The sequence below is a fragment of the Olea europaea genome, unplaced genomic scaffold (assembly GCF_002742605.1).
Source record: "Olea europaea var. sylvestris unplaced genomic scaffold, O_europaea_v1 scaffold2495, whole genome shotgun sequence".
Classification (NCBI taxonomy): Eukaryota; Viridiplantae; Streptophyta; class Magnoliopsida; order Lamiales; family Oleaceae; genus Olea; species Olea europaea.
Window position 1 is genome coordinate 5137 of NW_019243184.1, and position 12977 is coordinate 18113.

A 12977-nucleotide genomic window follows, 5' to 3' on the forward strand; every position below is an offset into this window, starting at 1 on the left:
GCACTTGCATAATCAAGGTAGCCAATAAAATTGGATCACAAACCTTACCTCGTGTTTCCAACTTGAAACACATACCATACCTGCTCCATGTACTCAGCAGGGCTAAAGTCCAAAAAACACCCAAGTAGAAGCAAATATTTAACAGTAAACAATCAAGAGCAAATACATGTGCGATGATGATATACTATAGGATAATACACAGATCTTTTCAGAAACACGTTCACATAGAAGCATAGATTAACACCAAGTCAATCAAACCACAGTCAACCACATATGCATAAATGACCCTAAGAAAAGATCTCACCACACTTATCCTATCCCATTCCATGTTGCTCATACCTCGAGAACACATATCTCCTCTCATCGCCCACCAAGTTCCCTAGACTGATCTCCCAACTCATGTCTAACTGGTAAGTTACAATAGTTCCTAAGTCCACGGGATAATCCTCATCTCTAAATCACTTCTCCCAACCTATGTGGATAATAGGTCTCTACCTAACAGAAGTGATATAAGTGTCTCTCTCACACTTCACCTGATCAGGGTTTCTTTCCAGATAAAGAATTCTAGACATTTGATCACATCTCCACTCGTGATCTAAATGTCACACTCTACATCCCCGGTACAAACTACCATGTACCCCTAGGTATCTATACTTCACCTTACCAAAAGACACACAACACACTGCTAATGCATTCTAACCCACTATACATGCAATCAATTACACCAAGTAATCTTAATGTCTCAAATTTATGCAAATGCACATATCAAACACATTTAGATGTAGCAGATTATCATGTAACAAAATTTAGACAATCACACACATACAAAAAATGATCACACACAGATGCATATGCAGTGACTAGGTTTACACTTAATAAACCTCACTAGGGTCATAACTCGACCCCTCAACCAAATTCGTCTCACCTCTCATCTTACCCTTCAGCTTATCTTTCTTCTTGGGACAGTCCCTAATAAAGTGTCTAGACTTACCACAACTGTAACACCTTCTACCACTAGACTTGTCTCATCCCTTGCCCTTCTTCTTACTACCATCATCACTCGAGTCACTACTTGAATCACTACCGTCTTGAGTTCTATCCAAATTCATCTGCTTAAACTTCATCCTATTCCTCATCATATGTAACTCGCCACTTCTTTTCTCCTCTTTTTTAGCCTTAATCTCTATCTCCTTACTCCTAAGTAAGTCTATGACAATCTTGGGTGTTAAGGTGTCCCTACCGTACTTAGTTGCATTCTTAACTTCCTTATAGGTGTCAGCCATAGAATTAAGCAAGATTATAGCCTTATAAGTTTCAGACATAGTTTCTTCACAGTTAACAATATCTTAGACAAGTTTATTGAAAACGTCCAGATTATCATCAAGATCCTTTGAAGGATCGATTTTAAAACTGAAGAAACGCTTAAGAAGATAAAATTTATTGGGAGTAGATTTAAGTAAATATAGATCATCCAATTTTTCCCAAAGTTCTTCAGTAGAATCAAGTTTTCCTACTTTTCTCAAAACAGTGTCAGACATGTGTAAAATAATTGAAGTGTATGCAAGTTCATCATACCCTTCTTTTTGTGCTTCTATTAAATTTGCAGGAAATTTGCCATCTATGGCCTTTGAAACTTTTTGTTGGATTAAAATACCCTTCATCTTTTGTTGCCAAATTGAAAAATCCTCTTTCCCATTGAAAATTCCAACTTCAAAGTGTGAAAACATTTTTAAGGAGAAAATAAAAAACAGAACAACCAAATCACAAATAGGTCACACAAAGTAATCCTAAAGTCGTAATATACACCATTCTAGATTCTCAGGGTTTCGTAAAATTCACGATCTTAGATCAAGGGAACGTTCGAACGGGTCAAATGTAGGTGTTCTAATTGGATAATTAATGCAAACACAAAGGTATATAAACAAAAAATTTCAAATTTTCATGCAACAAGTCTCACACAGTGACTATATGACAGATAAGCACAAAATCAACTATCAATTTGCAATCAAAGTTCAACACTTCAAAATAGAGCAAATAATTCCTAAATTTTCTAGCACAAGCAATGGTTGTCAAGCAATGACAACCCCCAATCCTAACGATCACCCCACACGATGACTGCTAATGCTGAAATTTAAACTGAGTTAAGCCAATATACCAGAGCGGACCTATCTAAGTCCGTAAATTACGAGAGTTGCGAATTTATCACTTTAGAACCACCACTATTCATCTTAAAGTTTTTGGAAACTGCAGCAACCAAAAAATTACGATCGAGTCCCGAACGCTCGAAGAACAATACTATCCAGATTCTATTGTGTACCCTAAAATAGAAAACTTTCAACACGAAAAATGTTAGAAATAATATGAGGAACAAATTGCCTGAAGGGACCTCCTTGAAATTCCCACTCACGTGCATCTCTTCCTCTCTGCGCTTGGGACACATGCGCTGGCATTGACCGTCACGCGCCTTCTCACAGGGTGCGCCTTCTCCTGCACATCACGTCAGTGGTCTCTATTTTCCCAAACTTCTTCTGGATTGATCAGAAAACACGAAAAAATGGAGACTGATTTTGACAGTTTTTGGACAGCTTCTTCGATCCGATTTGTGGACTTTTTTTGCTACGTTTCACGAGCCAAAACCACCACCTTGAAGCTCTGATACCAATTGTTACAGAAGCTTTCTTGAAAGATCTTCACATCGGTGATTTTCGGGCTTAGTCAAACGCACCTTTCTCAACCAACAACCAGTCCAATCGGCTCGAAACCACAACCAATTGAATCACCTCGATTTTTATTCAATATTACCCACATAGGACAAGAAAAGATGATGATTTGTGGCCACAAAGGCTAGGATAAGACACCACAAGGTATACTATGAAGGAACCACCAATTGCACACGTTATACAAGCGTTCTAGACACTTCTGGAGACCATTTTTCTCACCCAAAGGGGGGTAGCCAGGATTCTCTTTTTCTTCTCTCAAAATTACACAATACATCATAAGAAAGTGGCTAGGGTTATAGCCATATATATACTCTAGGGTTAGGCTTTAAGTTGGACCATTAAAGGGGTAAACGGATCAAGATTCAAGCCATCCATAAGGGAATACAATTGGGTTGGGTGTAGCTTATGGACTTGGTTGTTAGACTTATTTCATTCATCGACCTATGCCTATGAAATAATATTAACACACGTTAAAATCATTGTCCGAAATTTATTGGGTATAAAAAAAAACCCAACAGAATGTAATGCCCCTACTGTGTCAACTATATTATCTAACCATTTGTCATTTAATATTATTTAGTGGCCAACTTTTTTCTGCTACATTCCGTTTGTTTTATGCAATTAAAGAACAATTTTGAGAGTAGAATGTGAATACATGACATAAGACTAGCTGATCAGTATTTTAGTATTGTTTTGATAATTCTTTGGACTTTAAAGCGTTGAAGTACAAAGAAAGTGCACTCGAACCTGTATAACTTAAAAAGACCAATGGTTTCGGTTCATTAACATTTTCTTCATATTCAAATGTTTTAACTATCGGGGTTTTAAGGATGAAAAAAAATAATAATAATGGAAAGATAAAATATGGTCACAATTTTTTATTTTATTCTATATATATTTTTTAAATGCTGTGTGTGACAGCAGTTTCTATCTATAACAACTATTTCACATAATTTATTGCATTTGGTTGGTTCGTGGAAGGTCCAAATTGAGTATCAAAGTGAGATTGAAACAATGTCAATTGTCGTAGAGATGACAACTATGAAATTTGAGGTTTCACTTTTGGATCGCAACAGTAGATAATTTTTGTGACAAATAAATATACGAACAATTCTTACTCAATTGAACTTGAATGATGCTTTGTTGGGTGGATAGAATGCCTGCAACAATGACAGCGGAGGAGAAGCAACATAAAATTAAAAAAAAAACCCCCCATCACAGATATATTTTCATCTTTCTAATCAAATTATTCAGGATGTGGTAAAGGAGAAAAGTGGCGCTAGGTTATAGTTGAAATTGGAGCGACTTAGTATGTAAAAGATTTTGATTAGTGAGTTATACTTGAAACAATATTTGTATTCTCATCGCTTGATGAAAGATGGATATTTGGAAGATCATCTATCAGTGTTCAAGGAAATTGTCACTGATTTGGAGATCACGAAGGTCAAGTATGATAAAGAGGATTTATGGCTGAGATTGTTATGTTTGTTGCCGCCTTCATATGTAACTTTTAGAGATACTATTCTCTATAATTGGGATACTCTCACTGTTGACGAGGTACATGATGCGCTTTATTGTAAGAAGAATATGAAGAAACTGGTCGTCGACTCTGAGGTCTAGACAAAGGATCTCATTGTTCGTGAGAAGAAGACAATTGGTCATGGAAAGGATAGAGTCAAAAATAACAATAGTGGTAGAGTCTATTGGTGTTGCAACAACAAGCGGTACATGAAGAGAGACTGCTATGAGTGGCAAAATATGTTTGCTACTACAAATCAGAAGGAACAACTAGAAATCTTCGATAATGTCAATCTTGCAAAAGAAGACAATGATGAAGATCTTTTGGCAATAATTGATGGTGACTCCAAACTTGATGGGGATTGGATTCTTGATTAATCTTGCACTTTTCATATGTGTTCAAATTGGGATTGGTTTTCTTCATATAAAGCAGTTAGAAGAGGTTCTGTGATGATGAGAAATAATGAGCCTTGTAAGATAATTGGGATTGGTAACATCAAAATCTAAATGTTTGATGGAATGATTAGAACACTTGGTCAGGTTCGACATACTCTAGGTATAAATAGGAATCTAATCTCTTTGAGTATTTTTTATTCAAAATGGTACCGGTATACCGGTGGAAGTAGAGTTCTGAAACTTAGCAATGGTGCTAGGGCTGTGTTAAGGAGGTGGAGAAAGTCTTGGTTATATGTATTAGAAGGTTCGATAGTCACTCTGAAAGCAGCTGTAGCTTATGGTTAGATAAACAGTAACTCAGGTTGAATTGGTTGTGATTAGGTTACTCGTGGTGATTCAAGTAATGATATTGAAGAACTTCCTAATAGCTTAGGTGGAGCTAGGTATGATCCTGTTGATCATGTTGCTCGTGGTGATTTGATGAGTTTGTTTCACTCGGGAATTTTGCACAATATTAGCTTGATTATTTGCTAAATCTTGTGAGTATAGAACGTTTTTGATGTGTTTGTTGGTGTTGTTTTGAAGATTAGGAAATTGGGACAGAAAGAGGTACTAAAGCGGACGAAGAGGCCAAAAATAAGGAAATTGGGGCAGAAAGACAGCGCGTTTAGGCGCTACATTAGCGCCTAAGGTGCTACGAAACTAAAAAAAAAAATGAAATTTGAACCCGATAAGCAGTGCCTAGGCACTGGAGACGTAGCACCTAAGCACCACGATTAGCGCCTAAGCACTGCAGACGTAGCGCTTAGGCGCTGCGTCAGGGTCGTTTAGGGCGCAAATTTTGGACCGTTTTAAAGTCCATAAAAACCCTACTTCTACACAAAATGGAGGGAACACCTATAAATACAATATTTCTCATACTTTTGTGAGGTTTTACACACATTAGAAGCAAGACAACAAAAAGGGAGATTCAAAAGAGAAAGTCAAGAAGAATAACACCAAGCAATTGAAGATTTGAAGCATTGATTGGAAGGGAAATGAGACCTTGGTGCAAGAATTCTACTCTTTCTTCTACATCTTTATTACAAATCCGGTGATGTATTCTAAGACAATTGATTGTTTTTCTTCTTGCATTATGAATAGTTAAATTTATTTTTTGGGCGAATAATGTAACCTATTGGAATCCTTTACATTCTCTTATTAAGATTCTTAGTTTTTAAATTTTTCATGTGTTGATTTTGCTATAAGTTGAATGCATTAAATTATCTGATCAATAATTTGATGGTTTTTTGTGAATTATTTACAAATAGAGATGTGAGTTTAGGATTTAGACCATGTAGTAAAATCCAGTACATTGATATAACGAGTAGAGATGCATATACCATTTATTGCGATCCTAATTGAATTTCTAGGACAAATAACTCGTTTAACTAAGTTGAATTTACATAGAGTTATGTAATTTAATTAGTTGAATAGATTTAATGAGAACTCGAGAGGGGTAAATTGAATACAATAGGAGAATTCAACTGAATACTACATTAGAATTGATTTTTAATTTGAGATGTAAAGGTAATCAATAGGTCAAGTTATCCCGCCCTAAATTCATTATTTGATTTTTCAACCAATCGTGTGAGCATCCATTTATTTTTTAGATTTTAGATTAAAACTCAAATCATACAACTTTTAATTTGTTTAACTCGAATAGTAGTTAAAGAAAAATTGAATTAAGTGCTAGAAAATAGTCTTTGTGGGATCGACAATCCGAACTCTTAGGTCAACTATTACTTGTTACGAGTTGTACACTTGCGAAATAAAATTTTACAACAAGTTTTTGACGCCGTTGCCGGGGACTATTTCTTTTAGTCTTAATTTTTTTAACTGTTATTTGATTTGTTTATTTTTCTTTTATTTACAAAAAATTGTGTTCATTGTATGCTCTGTGCTCAAGGCGACGATCTTGAACTGTTTGATTCGGAGATAGAACGTACCTTCAGACGAAGACGCAAAAAACACAAACAAAAACAGCAACATCAAATGGCTGACAATCAACAAATTCCTATCCCTATTCAGTTGATTGAACAAATGGCCGCAAGAGTGGTGGTGCCACCGGAACAGCAGCTTGAGCAAGGGGGAATAAATGAAGGTGATTTGTTAGTATCAATGTTCTTGACACCTATAGCAGCACCCATGCACTCCAGTATTGTGTATCCAGATTTTGGGGTGAATAACTTTCAGATGGGGCTAGATTGGATCAACTTGATGAGAAACACTCTACAATTCTATGGGATACCTCATGAGAATCCGAACACACATATCTCCATATTTCTCAGAAATTGTCAAAACTTCCACTCTCCAGGGGTCAATGAAGATGCTATTAAATTACGACCATTTCCATTTACATTGAGAGATGTTGCATTGGAGTGGTTAGATGCAGAGCCTCATGCCAGCATTACTACATGGGAAGAACTAACCAAGAAATTCTGCAATAAATTTTTCCCATCGGTGAGAGTAGCTAAAATCAGATTGGAGATTCAAACTTTTCAATAGAAAGAAGGAGAAAGCTATCATGAGGCATGGAATGGGTTTAATGAGATGATGAGAAAATGCCCAAACCATGGAATTACTATAGGTAATCAAGTGCAGTACTTCTACACTGGACTTACACCACTGTCAAAATCTCAAGTTGATACCTCAGCTGGTGGATCCATTATAGAAAAATCTGTGCAACAAACCATAGAATTATTCGAGTTGATTGCCACTACACATTCTATGATTGCCACTACACATTCTATGTTCTCATCGGAGAGAGTGGCTCCACCAAGGACAGGTGGAGTGTATGAGTTAGACAGCACAGCAGCTACCATTGCCCAAATAACAGCTTTAACAAAACAGGTAGAGTTACTTGTAAAATTGCAAACACATGGAGCAAATGCAATTATGGTCAGTTCAGCATGTGAGAATTGTGGGAGAAATCAAGCTACAGAGAGCTGCATGATGCTCACTTCTTCAGAGGAACAAGTAAACTTTATTCAAAATAGCTCCCGTAATTTTAACTCATATGGGAAGAATTTCCAGCAAGAAAGAAGACCAAATTTAGGGGAGATGTTTCAACAATATGTGTAGAAGACAGACAATGTGTTCTAGCAAATTGACATGAACTTTCAAAATCAACAGGCATCCATCAAGAAACTGGAGACACAAATTGGTCAGATAGCACAACAACTTACAGAACGTCCACAAGGGACATTGTCAGGCAATTTAATGATAAATCTTAAAGAATAGGTGATGGCGATTAAAGTAGTGGAGAACGATCCACCCAGGGCCCCCGTAAAAGTTAAAGCATATGTACCTCCACTTTCGTTTTCCCAAAGACTTCGAAAGAAGTCGATGGAGCAAAATATTCATGTTATAAGTACAAAGAGTGAGGTACAATCGTCAGAGATCACTATAGAGAGATCTAAAAGAAAAGATGACCAGGAAGTGATTGATGAAGCTATAAAGGTAGAAAAATCTACACCAAACGCAACTGAAAATAGAGAAAGTACAGAAACATCAGCTACTAAAACATCAAGTCTAGACAAAGCTGACATGCCTCCCATTCTCTCTCTTCAAAAGCTCAAGGAGAACAAACAAGATACAAATTATGAAAAATTCCTCGATGTTCTCAAGAAGCTCCAGATCAATGTTCCGTTTATTGATGCAATACTACAAATTCCAAGCTATGCGAAATTTTTGAAAGAGATGTTGACAAAGAAAATAAAGCTTCCAAAGTTTGAAACTATGGCATTAACTGAAGAAAGTAGTGTAAGAGTCTAGAGAAAATTGCCTCCTAAATTGAAGGATCCAGGGAGTTTTACTTTACCAATTTCAATTGGAAATTTCTGTTCAGCTAATGTGTTGTGTGATACTGGTGCTAGTATTAATCTAATGTTGTATTCTGGTTTTAGGAAATTGGGACTAGGTAAAGTCAACTCAACATCAATAACGCTACAACTAGCTGATAGAACAATCTCAAGGCCACATGAAAAAGTTGAGGATGTACTCGTAAAAGTAGGAAATTTCATATTTTCTATGGATTTCATTGCATTGGATATACCAGAAGATCAAGACATTCCAATTATATTGGGTCGACCATTCTTAGCAACGGGACGAACCTTTATCGACATGGAGAAGGGAGAACTAATCTTGAGGGTGGAGGACAAGCACGAGATATTCAATATTTACATCCAATATGAGAAACCTCCCAATAAAAATGATTGCTATAGAATTGATGAAGAAGAGCCACGTGATCAACGAAGCTGTCAGAACAAAAAACCAAATTTTGGAGAACTTCTTGGAAGAGATAAGGATGGGCTCATGGGCAAATCAAAATATGGAGAACAAAAAAGGACTGCATCAATGAAAATTGCACAAAGTGCAATGATGGAATAACTTAGTTTGAGCCACCATGATAAATCAGCGACACAAGTCAAGCTAATGACTTAAAAGAAGCACTTCTTGGGAGGTAACCCAAGTTTTTATTTTATTTTATTTATTTTGTTTTCAAAGTTCTAGGATAGTTTAATTTACAGTTTATTTAGGAAACATCATCCACACCCCTTCTACCCATTGGTCTTGGAGTAATTAAGTTGGTTATTAGATGTTTAAGCTAAGTAACCCTTGTTCCATGAATTTAATTTTTCAGGAACATGACGTTGCGGAACACTCAAACCAACATGGACATGGAGAAAATGGGACAAATCTCAAGTTTGGAAGAGAATGTGGAAGAAGAGTCGATCAAATGCAACACCAAGACACCACAACATCATAGGCAATACTAATGTTTCAAGAAAGTCTCCATCATTTTCTTTTAAAGTTAACATTGAGGACAATATTTAGTTTAAGTTTGGGGGAGTGTATTATTATTAATTGCCAACCTAAAAATTTTTTGAGTTGGACATTTTGGTTTACAATTACGTTTTACTTTGAGATTTGGTGTTGATTTATGAACTGTGGATATGATACATGCTAGATTGATTGAAGCTTAACCTTGCAAAATTCGATATTATATATGCACTAAAATTGAGTCTAAAACTGTGATAAAACGAGTTGATTCATTTGTTAGATAGGTTGATTTAATTGGACATAGATACTTTACTTAAACCATAGTAAGTTATTTATTCTTAGACCAAAGTTAGCATAGTTTGGGGTGGTGACTTTACAGTTGTAGGAAGATGCAGATGTGAATTTGGATTCCATGTGTAAAAACTTATGTATGGATTGTCTTAGACTAACATGATAAAACTAGGTGAGAGTCTTAAGTTGGAGGTCGGTTTGTTTCAATAAGTGGGTAATAGGGACATTGCACTAATCAATGCATATACATGTGAAATTGAAAAACTTCTCTTTGAAATCTTCATGACTCAAGTAATTAAGTCTGCAAGGGTATCTTAAAACCTGGTGCCCTAAAGTCGTCTAATTAGGGAGTCATCGGCATAAAGCTCGCTACAGGGGTCATTTAGAAGGCTATCAAAGATGAAGCTGCACTTGAAATAAAAATTAGTTCTCTTCGAAGCCTTTTTGACTCAGGTCAGTAAGCCTGTAAGGGTGTTTAAAACCTGGTGCCCTAAAATCATCTGATTTGGAAGTCATCGGTCAAAAGCCTGCTACAGGGGTCATCTAGAAAGCTTAATGGAGAGAATGAAAAAAAATCTTGCGAAAAACAGAAAAAACAAGTGCATGAAAAGAGCAAAAGCACTAAATACCTTTGTTAAGTCCTAAGACTTATTTGAGGAAATTTGACTTTCGATGAATGATAATTAGCTAGTTGAGTCATGGCGGTCGAAGCAACAAAATAATTGGAAAATCCATGCTCACTAAAGTGTTGACTTACAACTAGTAACGTCCACCTGAACTCAAGAGGGTGAGGATAATAATGAAAGATTCAACCTTAGGTTACACGCTGGAATGAGTGAAAAGAATAAGTTTAGGGGTGTGTGAACCACACGAGAAACGTGAGGATATATTTGACTACAGAGGATCAGAGTTTAAATAACTTGTGCAGTCATGGTGGATTACTTAATTCTTCACACACACACACACGCATTGATTTTGCACTGGAAGAGTAGATATTGGTTTGGTATTGTGACTTGAAGCATGTTTGTGGAATAAACATCAAAATCTCGAATCTTGAAGTAAAAAGTTTGATTATCCAACCAATTATCTTTTGCATGCTTGTGTATGTCGTCCTTGGATGATTTTATTGTTTGGTTGTTTGTTTGCTCGAGGACTAGCAAATGATTAAGTTTGGAGGTATTTGATGAGTTTGTTTCACTTGTGAGTATAGAATGTTTTTTATGTGTTTGTTGGTGGTGTTTTGAAGAATAGGAAAGGTGATGTAAAAAGAGGTACTAAAGTAGATGAAGATGCCAAAAACAAGGAAATTGAGGCAGAAAGACAGCGCTTAGGTGCTGCATTGGCGCTACGAAAGTAAAAAAATGAAATTTGAACCCGAGAGGCAACGCCTAGGCACTGCAATCATAGCGCCTAGGCACCACCATCAACGCCTAGGTACTGTAGACGTAGTGCTTAGGCGCTGCCTCTGGGTCGTCTAGGGCGCAAATTTTGGGCCCTTTTAAAGTCCATAAAAACCCTACTTCTACACAAAACGAAGCGAGCACCTATAAATACAATCTTTCTCATACTTTTGGGGTTTTACACACATTGGAGGCAAGACAACAAAAAAGGAGATTCAAAAGAGAAATTCAAGAAGAATAACACCAAGCAATTGAAGATTTGAAGCATTGATTAGAAGGGGAAGGAGATCTTAGTGCAAGAATTCTACTCTTTCTTTTACATCTTTATTACAAATTCGGTGATGCATTCTAAGACATTTGATTGTTTTTCTTCTTGCATTATGAATAGTTAAATTTATGTTTTGGGTGAATAATGTAACCTATTGGAATCTTTTACGTTCTCTTATTAATATTCTTAGTTTTTAATTTTTTTCATTTGTTGATTTTGCTATGAGTTGAATGCATAAAATTATCTGATTAATAATTTGATGATTTTTTGTAAATTATTTACAAATAGAGATATAAGTTTAGGATTTAGACCATGCAGTAAAATCCAGTGCATTGGTATACGAGTAGAGATACTTATACCATTTATTGCGGTCATAATTGAATTTCTAGGACAAATAACTCGTTTAACTAAGTTGAATTTGCATAGAGATATGTAATTTAATTAGTTGAATAGGCTCAATGAGAACTCGAGAGGGGTAAATTGAATACAATAAGAGAATTCGACCGAATGCTACATTAGAATTGGTTTTTAATTTGAGATGTAAAAGTGATCAATATGTGAAGTTATTCTGCCCTAACATCCATTCATTATTTGATTTTTCAACCAATTGTGTGAGCATCCATTTATTTTCTAGATTTTAGATTAAAACTCAAATCATACAACTTTTAATTTGTTTTACTCAAATAGTAGTTAAAGAAAAATTGAATTAAGTACTAGAAAATACTCCTTGTGGGATCGACAATTCGGACTCTTAGGTCCAATATTACTTGTTACGAGTCGTACACTTGCGAAACAAAATTTTACAACATGATTCAAGCAGATTTGACAACTTAGGTGGAGTTAAAAGTGCTTACGATGATTCGAGCATGTTTGGTGACTCAGTTGGAGCTGAAAGAGAACCAGATGATTCGGCAAAGTTGGCTCGCAATGTAGTTCTGCGGGTAAGTAATGATTGGATTTAATTAACTGTTGCTTAATATGCCCGACAAGGGCATGGTGTGCTCTGAATTGGCATGGTGCAAGAGTTGGAAAATAACTTGAAGAGCGATAACTTAATTCTTTGTTTTGGAATTTGTGTCAAGATGGAATTTGTTAGGTTGTGACTCAAATTTTATGTGATTTGGAATTTTAGTTCATGGAGGAAGTTTAGATAATTTTGGTTTTGAAGTCTCTATAGATAAGGGATCCAATTTCACATGCATTAACTGTTTGACTTTGATAAAGACTTCGAGATTAAGGACTCTATTTCGTCCGTAACTCCATGATTTGACTCCTATAAATACTCCACAAAGAGTAGAATCTTCATAGGCTCAAAGTAACAATTAGATCATTGTTGTATACATTGGAAACTTGATAGAATTGTTAAGATTGAAAAAATTAAATCTTGTAAAGAAAATTTTGATTTCTTGGTATAATAAATTCACCTCTTCTTCAACAAAAATCTTGGTTGTTGTGTGATCCAGTATTTTCATATTGTTCGTGTAATTCTTGTCTTTAATTATTTGGCTGGATTCTTAGCACTTCCCTCCATATATCTATCATATAAAAAATTTCACGTTG

General features: G+C 35.8%; 2 protein-coding genes across 2 annotated transcripts in view; one reads left to right on the forward strand and one right to left on the reverse strand.

Moving 5' to 3' along the window:
- Positions 1 to 7919: 7919 nt before the first annotated feature.
- On the forward strand, positions 7920 to 9065 carry LOC111382419. Its single transcript, XM_023006388.1, has 2 exons — positions 7920 to 8433; positions 8524 to 9065. Exons 1-2 carry the CDS (start codon positions 7920 to 7922, stop codon positions 9063 to 9065), a joined length of 1056 nt encoding a protein of 351 aa, XP_022862156.1.
- Positions 9066 to 12659: 3594 nt separating this feature from the next.
- The window catches only part of LOC111382420, a 1750-nt gene continuing 1432 nt past the window's right edge, over positions 12660 to 12977 (reverse strand). Inside the window, exon 3 of the mRNA XM_023006389.1 lies at positions 12660 to 12717. Within this exon, the coding sequence (XP_022862157.1) occupies positions 12660 to 12717 (58 nt within the window). The remainder of the gene's footprint in view (positions 12718 to 12977) is intronic.

What these genes read in the sequence shown, in the direction of transcription:
- LOC111382419 (XM_023006388.1), top strand. Translation starts at nt 7,920, where the DNA reads ATGGCGATTAAAGTAGTGGAGAACGATCCACCCAGGGCCCCCGTAAAA. An exon ending in TATGGCATTAACTGAAGAAA is followed by an intron (nt 8,434 to 8,523) that starts GTAGTGTAAGAG and finishes ATTTCTGTTCAG; the next exon opens with CTAATGTGTTGTGTGATACT.